The following is an 18,690-nucleotide window of genomic DNA, read 5'->3' as shown; positions in this document are numbered from 1 at the left end:
GTTGGAGTCAGGCCTTGTAAACCAACCATAAAAAAATAAACAAGAACAATCAACGAGATTATACGAACCGGTTCAATCGACGAAAATTATGGCAAAGAATAAGGACCACTAAATGAACCATGCACAGAACGCTGATAAGACCAGTGGTCCTCTACAGGTACGAAGCCTAGACCATGCTCGAGGAGGAGCTGCAAGCAGTCGGTGTCTTCAACCGCCGTGAGCTTAGGACTATTTTTAGCAGCGTTCAGGAGAATGGTGTGTGGAGCCGAAGAATGAATCACGAGCTCGCCAGGTTCTACAGCGAGCCAAGTATCCAGAAGGTAGCCTAAAACCGGAATGATACGATGGGCAGGGCACGTCACGAGAATGCCGGACAACAGCTCTGCTAAAATTTGTTTTCGGCTCAAATCCGGCGGGTACAAGACGACGAGGAGCGCAGCGAGCTTGGTGTGCTGACCAGGTGCAGCAAGATCTGGAAGGTATCGGGCGTAATCGTGGGTGGAGAGAGGCAGCCGCGGACCGAGTGTAATCGAGGAGGATTGTTAATCATAAAATCAGACATTAATTGATGTAACATCATATAAATAATAACCTATGCTGGCGGAGTGGCAGAACCGTAATACGATTAATGCATCTCAAATAAATACCCGGTCAATCCTTCCATCATTTGACGTCGCAGGGATCACAAAAAGTGCGATCGTGTTATACTAGAGAACTGGAATGTTGGAGGATGTTCTGATCGAGAGAAACAAGAAACGTTAAATTATTTCTTTGCGAAAGCTGAATACAAGATTGTGGCGTCACAGGAAACGAGGTTAGGAAACTGCACGGTGAACACGGTTATCTATCATTGGTTCAACATAATTGGTTCTGAAGAATGGGATCGTATGAGCGGAGGAACAGGAATATTAATTCACAAGGCGGTCATGTTCAAGGGAGATTGTTTGAGGAGGATAAGTACCAATGGCTGGTCATACAAATGCGATGTCTTCTTGAAACCATTTTTGGTCATATCGGCCTATGTACGAAGAACGAAAGTGGGAACAAATGGAGAATTCGACGCACTGAATCATTTCATAATCAAGTTACCTGACAACAAAAGTAAAAGGTAATGTTTCTAGACGACTTTAATGCACGATTGGGTCGTAATGATCTAGTTGACGATGATTAGCCGTGGGTTAGTAAAAACTTACACAACGATATATCCAATGATAATGGCATTATGCTGAAGAATCTGGTTTAAAGAGATTTAAATTAAAAGATTGTGGTACTTTGAGCAACTCACGTTCAGCTAACAAAAATTCCATTCGCAAATTGATCATATTTTAATGCACAAAATAGAATCATTATTCTGTATTATCATTATCAGATTCAGAGAGATCTTAAAGTGTTAGCATGCTATTTAAAAAGAGCAAAAAATACCGATTTTAAAACGAATAACATTTTAAGAAAACAAAGTAGAGTGCGATTGTAATTGTTAAGGGTTGATGAGGAATGTCGCGAAAAATACCCCAAAACGAACTAGATAAACAATTAACGAATATTCAAACTGTTCCACCGACGATAGAAACAATGAGGTCCGGAATGGAGAATGCGAAAAAACTGCGGTGGAGGCTACCATTAGAAAGGCTGGTTCGCCTCAAACGCCAAGGAGAGTCGCAGCATCTAAACGTAATTTTTTGCAAGACAACGGTTATTGGCGAACAGGAGAGATGAAGAAAGGAAGAAAGAAAGAAAACAGGCATGGAAAGCTAAAGAAGAGTAGGAAAATCAACATTTGCAGGAGAAAGTTTAACGTTAAATGTTTAGTTAACTGAAAAAAGCTAAATCGAATGACGATTCTGCTTTATTAAAAGTCACAGTGGGAGAAGGATGCACGGCGGAGAAAGTACCTAAACATTTAGCAGAGGAATGAAAAATGGAGGGAAATTTTGAAATCGATCAGTTACACGAAGAATCGCCGGATGAGAGCGGACTGTACCCAATAGGAGAAAAAATAGAATACATTGTGAGGAAAACTAAAAACAAAACTGTGCTGGATTTAGATGGTAATCGCTATAGAGCTTCTGAAGTACGAGTCAGACGCCTTGATGGATGACCTGCGTCCTTTATAGACCTGCATACACTAACAACGTCGAACCAGAGTCCATGAGGAAGTTAGGGCTATTCGATTTGAAAGTAGTAGAGCAGCTTAACGTAGAAGAAAACGAAAGCTGAAAGAATAAAAAAGACTAATAAGGCTTTTCACGCCGCGGATTCTTCCGTGGAATCCAGCAAAACTTGTTCTTGACGAACGATACTCATTGTAGAACAGTCCGCGAAATATAGTCGAACTTGACTGTTGAATGTTTGCGGGTGAAAGAGATAACTAAGCATTTAGAGGTATTCAGCGCCATTCGGTTGACTCTACACCAGTTTATGAAGATATCCAATTGGGATTGCAGAAATTCAGCATCAGTAGGTGTTTTGATACAGTGGTCATTATACAGGTAGAGTAAAAACAACAAAGAATCAAGATGACTGCCTTGAGGTACTTCAGAGATGGCAGCGAATGGAGAGGTCGTACAGTCTCCAATTTTTACAGCCATTTCAAAGGTATGATAAGCCAATTCAGCAATGAGTAACTAAATTCATGCCAGAAAACATGATGAAAGATACATACGATGTTAAGTGAGTAGAAGTTGATCGTTTAGGCTACAGGAGTGAAATGAACAGCATTAGTAAGCGGTGTAATCTAAACTAAACTGAATGGTGTTGAGTGAATGCTCAATCGTCTCGTTCGTACTGGAACGCCATCCGATCCAGTTTGACTACCATTTGTTCGAATCGAGCATTCCACGACACTCTCACGTCAAGGATCTCAAACCACATACTTCATACATCGTGGATAAGGCATAAAGACAGCTAGGGTTTATCTTCCGAATAGCGAAAAACTTAAGGGACGTATACTGTTGGTTCGCTTAACACAAGAATTTTGTTCCGTTCTGAATATACGAAAGCCGTTGTCAGTTAATATATGTCGAAACTCAGCATCTGGAGGGACTGATCTCGAGTACTATTCGTTTCGGACTTACTGTCTGCTAGAGTGGACTGTTCTCAAATTCTCGGACGCCTGGGTCTTCAATCCCGCATTCGAGTTTCACAGCTCCTGCGAGTACCTTTCACTGATTCCTGATGGTCACCAGAGCACTGTTACAAGATGGAAGCGTATCCTTAACAGTACTGTCACAGTATTCGGGTTCCACAATACGATTAAAAGGAAAATTTTATCTCTCCTTGAATGTACCTAACCTAAGTAACCACCATTGGGACCAAGGGATCGGTTGCTGTAAGATATCTGGCAGGTACGATTCACGATCGGGCTTTTGGTGGAAGTCAATCAGGATAAAAACACAAAAATAACTCGTGTAATGTAGGATAAACTAAGGGACCATTTTGAGAAGTCAGTTTTGTATCCAACGTATTGAGAATCTACACGACACGGAGGAAGTCCTCGGGTGTCTGTGGCGGGGTTTAAATTAAACGCGAAGATGCAGCTAGCACTAGTTTTGAGCAATCATTAACTACATAAACTACAAAATAGCATGATGCCCTGCACAGCAGGGTATGCACTCGGTAAGCTTGCTACGTTTAAAGTGGGTAAAGGGTAATCATAAGTGCAATAATGAGGTGTTAGGCGGTAGTGTGTAGCACGCAGTCAAAAAGACAGGAGGCGTGAACGCACTCCACCCGCGAAGTCGGCTATCAATCGCGGGATGACGGCAGCACTGGAGCTGTCAAGGAATAAACCGCATGGGTCAGAAGTTTTCTGAACCGGTGGAGTGTGGATGGCCCACCGAGATCCAGACGAAAGGCAGTATAAGTGGGAGTGCGTTGTACGGTTGAGCGAGTCCAAACAGCTCCTTGATTACCGTAACCAGGAACCGTTTTTCGTCGTCCTCGAAAAAGGCACCGGAAATCGAACCGATAGCCCAGCACAGTGTGTTCAAGTTTTTTTTTCCACAAAAACTTAGAGCCGTTCATCTGATCACACAGCTTCTCCGTCATGATACGCTCGGTGTCAGCGTAATCCAGATGTGTCAAATAGATGAGTGCTTCGCGAAGGTTCTTGTACAAATTAGTACTATTGGTATCCTTCATGAACTCACGCACTACTTCACCGTTTTCATTATCCAAGACGACGACGATGAGTGTTTATGATACATCTGATTCAAGGAAAATACCGGCGAAAACAATACCAGCAGAATCGTTTGGGAAGTGGCAGATGATTATGTATTCTGGCCGAACACCGGATACCCTGTACCCAGGAGAGCAACGCGAGGAAGTCACAACGGTTGAGCGGTAAGTCAGCATAAATTTCTCCCTTTCCTCATGCACTTTACTTCGCTTTTCGTTTGTGGGTCAGCTAGCCGTTCTTTCAAAATTACAACGTGGGGGTCCGAACCCACGACGCTGAGATTAAGTCTCATGCTCTACCGACTGAGCTAGCCAGGCTCGAGTTCGAGGAGAAAGTTCAACGAGATTCAGAAGTTGAAAGGAATCAAAAGTTCGTTGAACTAGATGGCAGCTGGAACTTGAGTTGTGTTGCGGACAAATTCAGGTTCAGACATAGCTACGTAAGCCATAGGTACGTCTTCGGATGATGGACGAAAATGACATGCAAACTTATTTACTGTTTTAATTGATGAGAAACACACCGAAGCGTGATTCAATTAAGAGGCAGTAGGCATAGATATTCTGGAAAAGCTATATATATATATATATATATATATATATATATATATATATATATATATATATATATATATATATATATATATATATATATATATATATATATATATATATATATATATATATATATATATATATATATATATATATATATATATATATATATATATATATATATATATATATATATATATATATATATATATATATATATATATATATATATATATATATATATATATATATATATATATATATATATATATATATATATATATATATATATATATATATATATATATATATATATATATATCACATGTAACTTCAGATCATTGATCATTCGCTATTAAAACCAGTCGCGCTGGGCATTGCAGCAGACTGGTTGGCATAGTAACGGTTGTTTTCTCGCAAAGAAATTTTTTTCACGAGCAAGGTGAAAATCATGCGATTGAAGTAAAGTCGGTCGGAAGTGGAATTTTTAAACGGAAGCCATCCGGAAACGAAGCAGCGATGGAGGAAGAAAGAACGCAACGCGTATACCTGTTCAACGGCACGAACTTCTCAAACCGGAGCTACCGGATGAAAGCATACCTTGAAGAGCTGGGCTTGGTGCACTGTATTCGAAAGAGTTTGGCGGAAGAGGAGTATTTTGTCGATTTGGCAGAAGATTCCGTGGTGATAAAAACGGAGCAGGAAATACTGCGTGAACGGCGGAAGCAACCGCCATATGCAAATCGGTCTTAATCCACAAAAACCGCGGACTCGCACCTCGATTTTATCAAAGGGAAAGTGTCCCCGAAAGAGATATGGACTACGTTGGAGTTGCTGGAATCTTCTATTTGGTCAAGCAAATGGCGGTGCTGAAATACGACGAAACTCGTTCACTGGAAGAGCACATAATAACGTTCGAAACGAATATTCGAGATCTGGAATCCGCCGGAGTAAAATTCGATGAAAAAGGGGTCGTTTTCAATTTGCTACAATCGATGCCTAAGTCATATGATCAGTTGATTACGGTGCTAGAGACTTCCAGCGGAGCAATGTTCATTGGAATTTGTTAAATCCAGGTTGCTGAGCGAAGGTGTGAAGCGATAGCTGGGTGAAGTCAAATCGGAGTCCAGCACAGCCTTTGTCGGTTGAAGCGGGAAATTCGTTTTTACGTGTCATGCATGTGGTAAGCCTGGTCACAAGAGAGCAGATTGTCCCGGAAATATGCGAAAGCAGGAGCACAAAATGGAAAGGAATGCCAGTAAACAAAGGAAAAGAAACAAGGAAAAGGCCAACATTGCTGACGTTGACCATGATGTGGCCTTTTTGACTACCAACGACGCCACTAAAGATGATTTTCGTTGGATCCTCGATAGTGGAGCATCCGAACACATGGTAAAGGAAAGGAAGATTCTCCACAACGTGTATAAGTTAGAACAACCGGTTATCGTCAGTGTGGCCAAATCTGGACAGCAGCTCATCAGTCACTACGCTAGCGAAATAAGGATGCTGGCGAGGGTGGGTGAGAAGAAGATACGTTGTGTTGTTCACGAGGTTCTGTACGTTCCTGATTTAATGCTCAACTTGTTTTCCGTGAAGCGTGTCGGAGAGCGCGGGATGCGCACCATGTTTGACGGATGACGGATCGCGAGTCTGTACTGCATCTCGCAAATCAAAATTGTTCGAACTTAATGTGGAGCTGTTGTACCCGTCGGATGCGTCGGCGCTTGTTACAGATTCTCGGAATCAGATGTTTTTGTGGCATCGCAGATATGGCCAAATCGGAAATACTGGCTTGGAGAAACTGGTGCGTGCCAGGATGGTGGAAGGTCTAGAGCTGGAAGGCCTGAAAGTAGACGAAAATGTGTGTGAATCGTGCATGAAGGGGAAGTAGACAAGACTGCCGTTTAATGGAGCACCCAGAGCAAAATCAACTCGACCTATGGAGCTGGTGCACACGAATGTATGCGGACCATTCAAGCCAGCAGCGTGGAATGGTGAAAAAATGTACGTAAGCTTTATTGACGACTTCACGCTTTTCACGGCGGTCTACATACTTTAAACAAAAAGGGACGAATTCGAAGCATTCAAAAAATACTCCGCGATGGCGGTTGTTCAATTTGAGCGTAGGATAGCTCGAATTCGCTGCGACAACGGAAGTGAGTACGTAAATGATGAGTTTCAAGCGTACTGCGAAAAAGCCAGTATTGTGATAGAAACAACTGCTCCTTACACGCCACAACAAAACGGAGTTGCGGAGCGCATGAACCGGACCATAATGGAAAGAGCTCGGGCAATGTTGGACGATTCTGGTTTCAAACGGCACATGTGGAACGAGGCAGTGCAAGCAGCGGTGTACCTGATCAATCGAAGCTCAACTTCAGCATTGCGAGAAGCTGTGACCCCCTATGAGATGTGGTTTGGAGACAAGCCCAACGTGTCTGCTGCGCGTGTTTGGAAGCAGGGCTTACGCGCATGTCCCGAAGGAGAAAAGAACTAAACTTGACGACAAAAGCAAAATTACTTTCTTTGTCGGTTATGCTGTAAACGGACACAGACTATGGGATCCTGTCAAGCGGAACGTGTTCGTTTCTCTTGATGTTGTCAATGAGGAAGCAAAACCAAAAACCACGCTAATCTACACCTCGGATCATTTGGTTTCGAACGAATCAGTAGATGAATCGGAACCGCGCCTAAACACAGCTGTAGTGGAACAATCAGGTACGGGCAGCAGTTCAGAACAAGCGGAACTACCTCGTCCAAATGACAACGTACCACGCGGATCGTTTTCATCAGATGAAGAAGATAACTCGATGGAAGAGGAAGATGAAGTAGAACAACAACTACATAGACGAAGCGAACGTGTACGAAAACAATCCGCCGGACTTTCTGATTATCAAGTGTTTGGTGCCTATGCTTTAAATGCAGAGAAATACATTCAAAATCTACCAGATTCGATCGAGGAATTGATGAAACGTGATGACAGGGCAGAGTGGAAAATGGCGATCGAGGATGAAATGCGATCACTGGAAGCAAATAACACGTGGGACCTTGTTGAACCTCCCGTCGACTGTCGCCCTGTTCCATGTAAGTGGGTGTTTAAAATAAAGCACAATGCCGATGGATCTGTTAGCAGACACAAAGCGCGGCTCGTCGCGAAAGGGTGTTCACAAAGGCATGGTTTTGATTACGAGGAAACATATGCCCCCGTAGTTCGGATAAGTACTGTAAGAATAATGCTAGCGGTAGCTGTTAAGCAAGATATGCGTCTACACCAAATGGATGTCCGCACCGCGTTCCTAAACGGTGTCCTAACAGAGGAAACTTTCATGCATCAACCACCAGGATTTGAAAGGGGGAAGAAGGTCTGCAAACTAAACAAATCCTTGTACGGGTTGAAGCAGGCCCCGCGAAGCTGGAATGACCGGTTTAACAATTTTATCTTGAAGCTTGGATTCCAACGTTCCCAATATGATAGCTGCTTATACATTTTGAAGAAAAAGAAGATAAACGTCTATGTTGTTTTGTACGTGGATGACATACTTTTAGCTTCAAACTTATTGAAGACGCTGGAGGACATCAAGACGAAATTATCTGCCGAATTCGCGATGACGGATCTTAGTGAGCTAAATCACTTTCTGGGATTACGCATCGAATGTGACTGGAAGCAAGGTACGTTGGTTATTAACCAGACAAAATATATTCTCGACCTCTTGAAGAGGTTTGAGATGGAGGGATGTAAGCAAGTGTTAACACCACTGAAACCAAACGTGAAACTTGAGAAGCTTAGGAATGATCAGAAACCAGTTCAACATCCGTACCGTGAACTAACGGGTTGCTTGACATATTTGATGCTCTCCTCCCGTCCTGACATATGCGTGGCTGTCAACGTCCTGAGTCGTTTTCAAAGTGGCCCTTCAGAAGATCACTGGAAATGTTTAAAGAGGATCCTACGTTATCTCCAAGGAACGAAGAACATTTCTCTGGTATACATTCGTGATCACAAGTCTAGTCCGTTAAAAGGTTTTGCCGATGCTGATGGGGGTAGCGATATCGTCGACCGAAAGTCAACCTCGGGATTCCTATTCCAAGTTTTCGGGAGAACGGTGTAATGGACTACACGGAAGCAAACCACAGTGTCTCTCTCATTCACTGATGCTAAATATGTGTCGCTCAGTCAGGCTTCGTGTGAGGTAATCTTACTTTCCGAATTTGAAATCAATCTCAACTCACCGATGGTCATCTACGAGGACAATCAGTCCTGTGTCCGGAGAGCAGAAGAACCGAGAAACCAGAAGCGGCTTAAGCACCTTGATATACGCTACAATTTTATCCAGGACTGCATCCAAAACAAACTGGTGAAAGTTGAATATATTTCGACAAACCAACAGGTCGCCGATGTATTCACAAAGGGTCTTCCAGCAGATTCATTCAAGAAGCACAGAAACACGCTCGGGCTGAAAGGGGGTGATGAGAAACACACCGATGCGTGAGTCAGTTAAAAGGCAGTAGGCATTGATATTGTGAAATAGCTATATAATCACATGTAACTTCAAATTATTTTCATTCGCTATTAAAACCCAACCGAGTAAACATCTCTGCTCATTTTCACATTTCCTTGTGAACGATTGATAGTTACTCTGATTTATGAAATGTTTCGTTTCACTGTAAACAAACAATGTATGACTAAAATTGGTCTACATATATCTTGCAACTGGATCATCATACACTGCATTAGGATTTCCCTTTCGTACGGGTCGATCAATAGTTCCCTGTATAGTTCGCAAAACGTGCCATGTTTTGTGAGAAGTTCTTCAACCGATTTATATGCCAGAACCAACGAAGCAAACGTTTAGATCTGTAGCTGACGAGTATTCGTAAAAAAATGGAACTTTCCAAACAGCGGTTGTTCCATTTATGGAAAACCCCCAACCGGAGCAGGATCGATATACTTCAACTACAAACGGTATCATTCGGCATCGCTACAGGCAGTCGCAGATGCAAATTCCAAATTATTTATTCTGGATGATATGGTAAACAGAGTGATGGAGGGAACATTCAGTGTCTCCGATAGATACAAATTATCCAAAGAATAAAAGCATTTCTCCAGATATTCCGTTTCCTGACCCAGCATTGACTATTATTAGTGATGAAGCATATCCTTTAATGCAAAACTTGGTTCGTCCCTATCCACGATCACAGCTCAGTATTGAAAACGAACATTTTGACGCACAATTATCACAAGCAAGAAAGTGTATAGAATGTGTATTTGTTATAATGGCCGCCAAATGTAGAACTCTACGGAAGGCCTATACACAACGCCTGAAACCGCTGACGGCAATGTTAAGTTGAAGATATGTAGAAGCCAGGAACGCACGCTTGTTGCTAGGCACCGACGCGCTTGTTTACATTGAGAAAAAATGGAACTCGAAGTGAAAATTCAAACGCACAAATGGGAGTTTTCGGACATTTTCCTTCGGTCATCTGCACATTGGCAGAAAAATTGAAGCTTTGTTAGTAAACGATTAAAGTTTCGCGTGTGTTTTTTGCAGAGGTGTGTGATTAAAGTGCATTTGAAAAAGTGCACTGAATATGAGAAGAAAAATAAGAGTGTTTCGAAAAGAAACCCCAAGGGAAGAGCGGTGATATTTTCGCACAAAATAAGAGCTACAGATGGAATTCCGTCAAAATCTCGGGTTGATTGTATAGGAAAATGTTCTAGCTTCCTCAAGTAGTAGTTTCGTGGTACACCGGCAAGGTTAGTGCATTGAAAAACGTATTTTTACATATGCTCATGTCAGATACATGGTTGGGCAGGGGAGAGGGGTGTGTGCGGCGTAGGAGCTTGTTGTGGCTCGCTTGTATTATACAAAGTCCTTAAAGTAATGTAAATAACTGACCACGAAGCCCTTGAAACACTACTGGAAGAGACGCTGATTTGTTTCCCTTTGTGGATTCCGCCAATTGAGACAGAATCCCGAATTCTACTGGCTGTTCTACTTCGGATAGATTCAGAAAAAAACCAATAAAAATAAATGACCCCTCTACACGGGTAAGCTAATTTTCGTCAAATCATTCAATAGTATATTTCAATATATTATAATAACTGTTGTTAATATTTATAGGTAATGATTTTTGTACCTTCCTACACGTAACTTACGCCGGCTTTTTTCTTCTTCCTCTGTTTAGCTTCGTCAACGTTCGTACAGAATTATTCACGGAAGGATTAAAATAGCGATCCCTCACCGCGATGGTTTGAATTTCAGTATGATCGGTATGAGTAGTAGTAAATTGGCGATTATAGTATGTATGGATAGATTAGTTTTCCCGAGTAAGTAAAAATTTGCTTTCTTAATATCGGTGTATTGATTCAGAAAAACGGACATGTAGGTCCAATATGTGTGTGTGTGTATGTTTTTGCAGTACAGAGATGGTTAACATTTACTAGCTTTATTGTGCGATTGAAAACAGTTTGAAATGTCCCAAGCAAATTAGGTTCCGAAAAAGGCAAACGATGATCGTCGCAACAAAGAGATAAGGACAGCATTTATATCGCGTTCGTTCGCGAATTAGTAAACTAGTAGGATATTTAAACGTAATAACTGGATTAATTACGCTATTCGAATTAGCAGAACTGTGTTCAAAACGACCAACTTTGTCTCACTGTCAGTGTAAACCTTTTTATACTATTTATATTTATCTTATTGATATCGGGAATCACTAAACAACGATCAATTACAACGAAAACTGAATACATTTATTCAAAGGACTGTTGTTTGGATTTCGTACACCTCCAGTAACTCGTTGTCTAGTTTATTTATATACTACACAGCGTTAATGTATCATTGCATAACCAATAATCATCACTCGTTCAATTCATTCCTTTCAATTACCACACCTAGTTTTCAGTTTGGTTGTGGGTCCCCTACATTCAACTGTAATTTGATTCCATTTTCAAAATGGCTTTCCTTTTACAATAAAAAATATTGTCGCTTCAAGTGTTTCTTTTTTTTTGTTATTGTATTAATTAGCTAAAGATGGGGACGATAAGATTTTCCATTGAAAGGTTTCTCAGTGGGAAATGATCTAAAAAATTGAACAGGATCTTGATAAAAAAAACTGAACAATATTGCACCTATCGGATCATGAACTAAGCAGACGAACGAAACGAGAAACAAAATCATAGCTCGTCAACATTTGTCATATTTTGAAAAATTGTCTAAAAACACGGTAAACAGTAGTCGAAATAAGACACCTTTGACAAACTGGATAGTTTCCAAGGTAAAATGGACCCCACACGAATATGAATCTATCTTGAAAATATCCACGTTACGACGGATCGCTTGTTCGAACAATTTGGCAGACGTTTTAAACAGGGCATTGACGCTTCGGCAATGACGGGTCAGCCTATTTGACCCTTATATCAAGGGTCCGCTTGAGAGTGGCATTCAACTTTCTCAATCAATTCCTGCCAAGTTAAATGCAATAGTTTTCTGTAATTCAATTATTGCAATATTACAAACACGACCGAATTGTCGGTCAATGTTACGTAGAAAATTTTCCGCCAGTCTGACGATAGAGTGACTAATGATGTTGGTCTACTTTATCGACACTCAGATAAAATCGTTCGACGTAACGTTTTCATATAAGGACGGTCCTAGTAGGCGCGAAAAATGAAAAATTGCCTGAGCAGTTACTTTGACGTTTGGTAGCGACGACATCCAATATTACCACGTGCTATAGACTGTCTGTGTTCACCAACATGGTCAGCGATAGAATCTTTATATTTTGTGATTCATGGAAAATTACAAGTGCTGATTTTCTTCCTTTCTTGAAGCCTGATACCAACAAATATGGAAACCGGATTTACCAGTAAGTCAAGTAATAACTCATTCATTATGCAAATAAGGTTCACATTGCAACTAGCTAATTATTTTAATGGAATGTACTTTCACTAGGGTAACTGTTTTTAATTCTACTTTCCCACCCTCCCTAAACCAAAACTACCACGTACGGTGCAAGACAGAGAGAGCCCAACTTCAAATTTTACAACACAATCTTGTCATCATACCTCTCACGCACCCCTCAGCCAACCGCGCTTCCATAAGTACCCCCTCTTACTCATGCGCTTCCGATTCCTGCTGAACAAGCTTGAACCGCCGGGGAGACTTAATAGAACTCGGAATCGCCGCCAAACTCTTCAGATGCCCTGCCTGGGCCAAATGTTTTCGAATCAACCGCGACACAAGAATCTGTGGGCGCTGCTGCCACTCGTTCATAACCTCCTTCGGGGACATAACCTGATCTCCCTTAAGCCGATCCAGCAGCGTAACGCACACAATGGCCGCCTTAATGCCGGCGTGATGGGTCAGCGCTGCAAAGATGGTACATTCCATTTCGATGTTTACCACACCAAAGTCCCGCAGCTTCTCCAGGTAGTCCATTTTGTCCTGTTCGGAAAACTCGCAGAAGGCTCCGTCCAGGCGGCCTTGACCTGCATAAAACAAACGAATTTTATTAGAGGTTGGAAAAAAGATTCCCGTTTTAATTTACCTTCATAAAAGTCCGAGGTACACATGGTTTTACCGGTGATTGTATCGTACGGATCGTCCGGTGAGGCAAGTGATTTCAGCTCTCGCACTAACCGCTTATCTAGAATGGCTGGACGGTGAACGATTTTACCCAAAATTGCCTAAAATACAATTTAAAAAATTAACTTAAACTAGTGCGAAAATAGTAAAATCACCTACCAACTCGTGAGTACTCCTGAGCAGCCCATCGACGGCATCCTCGGTGATAACGACGGTGCCTCCCTCGACGCCCACTCCACCGCACGTTCCGATCCGGATGAAGATCGGATTTATGCACTTTGCGTGGTACATCAGTTTGATCATTTCGTGCAGCAGGATTCCTAGCGAAGGCACACCCATTCCGTGGCTGATCGACAGTACGGGACCGACCTGGAATGGAAGAGAGGGGTAATGTCATAAGCACATTGACAAAAGGCGGTTATTCGACAGACTCACCTTGTACATGGAATAGCGATAGGAGAACGCGCTGATATCCTGCAGCTGCGTTCCGGCGGGCAGTTTGTAACCTATCTCGTCCATGATGAAGTGTGCAAAGTTCTCCATCCGCTTCGGGGTGCCTCCCATGCAGACGAACTGGAAAATGAGAGAAAGGGTGAACTGGGTTAAACATTCGCCTAGTTCAATTTTAAACGCAGTAGTGAGGGAATGGCTTAGGAATGTACCGCTAAGCTTCTATCATTTTGAAATAGGTCGTTGATAAATCGGTAAAGCTAACACCTACTCATCCCACAATTAAGATTTTTGTATGGGGTTGACAGACCAGTGAATCTTATATGACAAATGGACTAAGGTATCAAGGGGGCTCACAGTCACGTCACCAAGTGACTAGAAAAAAATGAGAATAGGGCCCGCATAGTTATTTATCGTATATTCAACCATGAGGTATTTCGTCACTTACTCTGCACGCAAGAACATCCGTAAGCACACCTGGATGCACCCGAATGGCGAAACTTGCAATCAGATAGACCATGTCCAAACATCGACTGTGATCACTATCTCGCTGTCAGTACGATTCGAGCACGGTTATCAACCGTAGCGAACTCAAGAACTCAGCGACCGTTGCGTTTCAATATCCAGCGCTTCTCAGCAGAAGTTGTGACGGACGAGTACCGCCAGAAGCTTGATGAGCGGATAAGGGAAATCAACGTAGACGACAACCTCAACAATCTGTGGGAGTCAATCTACCGAGCGGTGAGCACAGCAGCGCGAGAAGTAATAGGTACTACTCAGAGACGACCCAGAAACGGTTGCTTCGATGAGGAGTGCCAGAGAGTGACGGGTGAGAAAAATGCTGCCAGAAGCCGGATGTTAGTGTCTGGTACCCGGCAGAACAGAGAGCGGTACAAGGAAGCAAGAGGAGCCGAAAAAAGAATTCACCGCAGAAAGAAAAAGCAGTATTAGGAGAACGTCAAAACAGTATGGAAGAAAATGATATGCGAAAATTTTATGAAACTGTCAATGGCGTACGGAGAAAAACAGGTAGCAGCCAGGCAAAGAGAACACTTCGAGACATTGGTGAATGGAGAGAATGTTAGCGCGCGTCAACGAACAGAATAAGGATAAGTGACGATGGACAAGCTGTGGAGCCTCCGACGCTAGAAGAGGTGAAAAAGGCAATCAAAGAGCTGAAAAACTGTAAGGCTGCTGGAAAGGACGAGCTCCCGGCCGACGTTTTCAAACACGGCAGTGAACAGCTGCACGAAATACTTAACCGTTCTATTTTGAAGGTATGGGAAGAAGAAGAACTACCTACTGACTGGCTATAGGGCCTCATTTGTCCCTTATACAAAAAGAGACACACGGATTGAGTGCGCCAATTATCGAGGAATATCGCTCCTCAATTCGGCGTACAAAATTATGTCACGTATTCTGTTCAACAGTTTGAGGCCGTTGGAGGAGTCTTTCGTCGGCGAATACCAAGATGGTTTTCGTGAAAGTCCGGGAATACAACTTGCAGATACACCATCTGTTTGCTGATTTCAAAGCGGCGTACGATTCAGTGAAAAGAAACGAGTTATGGCAGATAATGGTAGAACATGGTTTTCCGGCGAAGGCTGATTCATGCAACGCTGGATGGTTCGAAATCAAGTGTTCAGGTTGCGGATGAGATTTCGACGTCCTTTCGTAATCTTAGACGGATTGAAGCAGGTTGATGCGCTGTCAAACTTGCTGTTCAACATTGCTCTAGAAGGTGCTATCAGGAGAGGAACGGTACCATTGTCACTCGGTCGCATATGTTCCTAGGATTAGCGGACGATATTGATATCATTGGAATCGATGGAAAAGAGGCATTCGTGCCTTTTAAAAGTGAGACAGCAAGAATTGGCCTCACAATCAACACCAGCAAGACGAAGTACCTGATAGCTGGAAGAATACATGGATCCAATGGTGATGTTGATGGTGAAGTGGTGTTAGGTGGTGATAAATTTGAAGTAGTGGAAGAATTTGTGTACCTTGGAACCCTAGTGACGTGCGATAACGATGTTACCCGCGAGGTGAAAAGGCGGACTTCGTAGCTAGCTGAAGTCCCGTAGTTTGCAGACGAAGACAAAATTCGCGTTGTACAAGACGTTGATAGTTCCGGTTGCCTTGTACGGCCATGAAACGTGAACGTTAAAGGTAGTTGATCGTAGAGCGTTCGGTGTCTTCGAGTGTAAGGTGTTGCGAGCAATACTCGGCGGTAAAGAAGAAAATGGCATCTGGCGGCGTCGCATGAATCACGAGTTATACCAAGTATATAAAGGAGTGGATATTGTCAAGCTAATAAAAAACGGTGGGCTGGTCATGTGGCACGAATGCCGGAAGAACGACAGGCGAAGATATTATTCAGTAGAGAACCGGGAAGAGGCCCACGACTACGTGGCAAGCCGCGTACACGATGGCTGTTTGCAGTGGAAGAGAACCTAAAAGCACTAAATGTCCAGGGTGACTGGAAGAGATTGGCCCAGGCCCGGGTCCAGTGGAGGAGAATTCTTCACTCGGCGTAGATTCAACGAAGCGAATTGTTTCCCATCAAGTATCAAGTATATTAAATGGCATGTATCGTTACGATGTTCTCTGTGCTGCACCTCGTTGCTGAAGACTTTAACACGTCCAATGAGTGGAACGCTTGCTGTGCTTCGGATGCCAGAGGTATTCGTGATGGTTTCCGTGGAATTATTCTAGATGCGTTCAAGAAGCTCTCCATTGTCTAAAAAAGGAATAAGAGTCTCACCGCTCATTGGATCGTTGGTCAGGACGTCCCGAAAAGAGATGGGCAGCCGGCGGAGGCTACGAAGTTTAAGTGTTTCAATGTGACTTATTGGGTACACCGGTAGATGCATCCTGGTGATCTTTGTGTGCAATTGGGAGAAGGCTCTCTGCTCGAGTCTTTTTCGGGGTGGTTAATCAAGCGTCGCAAGCTACCTTTTAACCTCGTGGGGTTATACGGATTGGTTTCTTCAATAGGGCAAGTAGTGTTCCCTTATTTTAATCCGGAATTCTCAGACTATCCGCGGAGGCCATCTATTTGGTATGCAGTTTCACGATGCTGATTCGAAAATAATTTTCCACCAGCAAAGACAGGATAGATTTTGTCAAAAGATTACATCGGATACCATGCGTTATGAAGACCCTCGATCTACCCACTAGTTCAGCTGCTACAACCAACGATCCACCAGTCGCCTTGGTCCTGTACGCGGTGGTAAATAAAGGGTCTCCCAATCTTCCATCTGCCGCAAGTATCCATCTATTTCGAAGCATTCCGGCGCTGAAATGATTCCAGTTCATCGTCAACTGCTCGTAGAGTATAATATCACTTTTCCTTTCAGCGACTCGCAATTGTCTACAAGAAGGAGATCAACTGAATGGAATATATTCCACACATCTCCCCGGCCATGAGGAAGCCCTATGTACTCCATTACAGTCGATCCTTTCCAGCCATAACCAGTAGCCATCCCAGGGTCTTCTGCAAACTTACATCAGGCAAGTATAATGCATTTGTGAGCTCTTCCCTTTCTTAAACCTTTTCGATTTCCAGCCTTGGTCAACGACGGGACAAGGTGCTATAATATACTACCAAAATGTTGGTGGTATCACATCAACCGTTAAGGGATATCGTCTTACAGTCTCCGTTAAGAGTTTTGACATCATTGTCTTCATCGAAAATCGGGCTGAACGAAGACACGCTTTCCAGTTCGACTTTTCGTACTGGTCATGAGATTATTCCGTGCGACTTAAAACATAGCAATAGCCATAAAGCTGGAGGTGGCGTATCAGAGACAGTCAGTTGCGGCTTGAAAGTAAGAATTGCCAGGAATATTTCTGAATACCAGAAAAGCAGTTTTAGACGATAATCAAGCTTGGCGACATCGTACTAGGAAATTCTCTAGTATCCAACCTCTCTAGTTGTATTTCGTGGAAATCATCCCGCAATGGTTATGTACCCGTAATCCGATCAATCCGTTGGTACAGTAAAATGTTTAATTGAAATGTTAAATGTGAGTAATAAGAGATTGGCGTGCACTGCAAGAGGGCGCATTTGGCGGCTCGCTTGATAGCAACAATTTGCTTGTGAACGATACCCCGGAAGTACGGTTGACAGGAAGAAAAAATGTGTCAGTTGGAGAAAAGAGTTGACCGAAGTGATCTTCCTCCCAGTTTTAGGAGGCAAAAAAGCATGTGGACCAGAAGAGAGATTGTGTCTGAATCTGATCGAATTGGAGGCACAGATAGTGGTGCTATCCCGAGGCAAGCTGACCGTGGATCTGTACGACGAAATAGTGTTGTGGCCTTCGGAGAAAAGCTGCCTGCCTAGTGCGATAAATTGCGGGCCGATTATGTAGTGACACACTCGAAGTGATCTGCGTTAAAATTGGGAATAATTTCGAGCAGAAGAGTGCGATTGAATGGTGCTGCTTCCCGCGAGCTGATGTTGAGAAAAAGTAACTAAAGAAGTGGTGTGTTGCACGACAAAGCTGGGTGGAGAAAGCCTCAATTGTTTCTCTCAGTTGTTGGTCTTCGTCGACCGGATTTGTGTATGCTTCTGTTCTGTGATAAGTTCGCCAACAGCATCACGATTACGGCAAAGTGGAAAGTGTGTTCACTACCCGTCTGAGGATAGTACCAGTGCTTGGGACGTCTGATTTGCGTGTGAACCGGCCAGCAAGAGAACGCGGAACCCGCAGGGCCTCCTAGTCGCCAGAACAACACAAGCGACGGAGGAACCCCCTTCAGGCTCGCGAGGCACTGGTCGGATGATGACCATTTGATCCAGCAACGATTGTAGGTGAGTGCATTGTTTCTTTTTCCCCTTGCAGGAACTATAAGTTTGATTTGTAAACTTCATTACCGAAATTTGGGTGAGCAAGCTGTGTGGGTTACAAATGACTTCAAA

At 42.9% G+C, this 18,690-nt stretch overlaps 1 protein-coding gene across 6 annotated transcripts in view; it reads right to left on the bottom strand.

Annotated features, from left to right (window-relative positions):
* Positions 1–12,619: 12,619 nt before the first annotated feature.
* The window catches only part of LOC131689362 (uridine phosphorylase 1), a 48,837-nt gene continuing 42,766 nt past the window's right edge, over positions 12,620–18,690 (bottom strand). For 4 of the 6 annotated variants that reach the window (XM_058974420.1, XM_058974428.1, XM_058974443.1 and 1 more), the window contains exons 5-8: positions 13,752–13,889; positions 13,476–13,685; positions 13,279–13,417; positions 12,623–13,219 (exon numbers count right to left, since the gene is read on the bottom strand). In XM_058974420.1, coding sequence (XP_058830403.1) covers positions 12,843–13,219; positions 13,279–13,417; positions 13,476–13,685; positions 13,752–13,889 — 864 coding nt within the window. In that variant the 3' untranslated portion in view covers positions 12,623–12,842. Of the gene's footprint in view, positions 13,220–13,278; positions 13,418–13,475; positions 13,686–13,751; positions 13,890–18,690 lie in introns of all 6 variants that reach the window. The other 2 variants (XM_058974412.1, XM_058974406.1) reach the window with 1 other exon arrangement.

This window comes from Topomyia yanbarensis, chromosome 1 (assembly GCF_030247195.1).
Source record: "Topomyia yanbarensis strain Yona2022 chromosome 1, ASM3024719v1, whole genome shotgun sequence".
NCBI lineage: Eukaryota > Metazoa > Arthropoda > Insecta > Diptera > Culicidae > Topomyia > Topomyia yanbarensis.
Note: the sequence above shows the minus strand (reverse complement) of the source record. Positions and strands in the feature narration are given on the sequence as shown.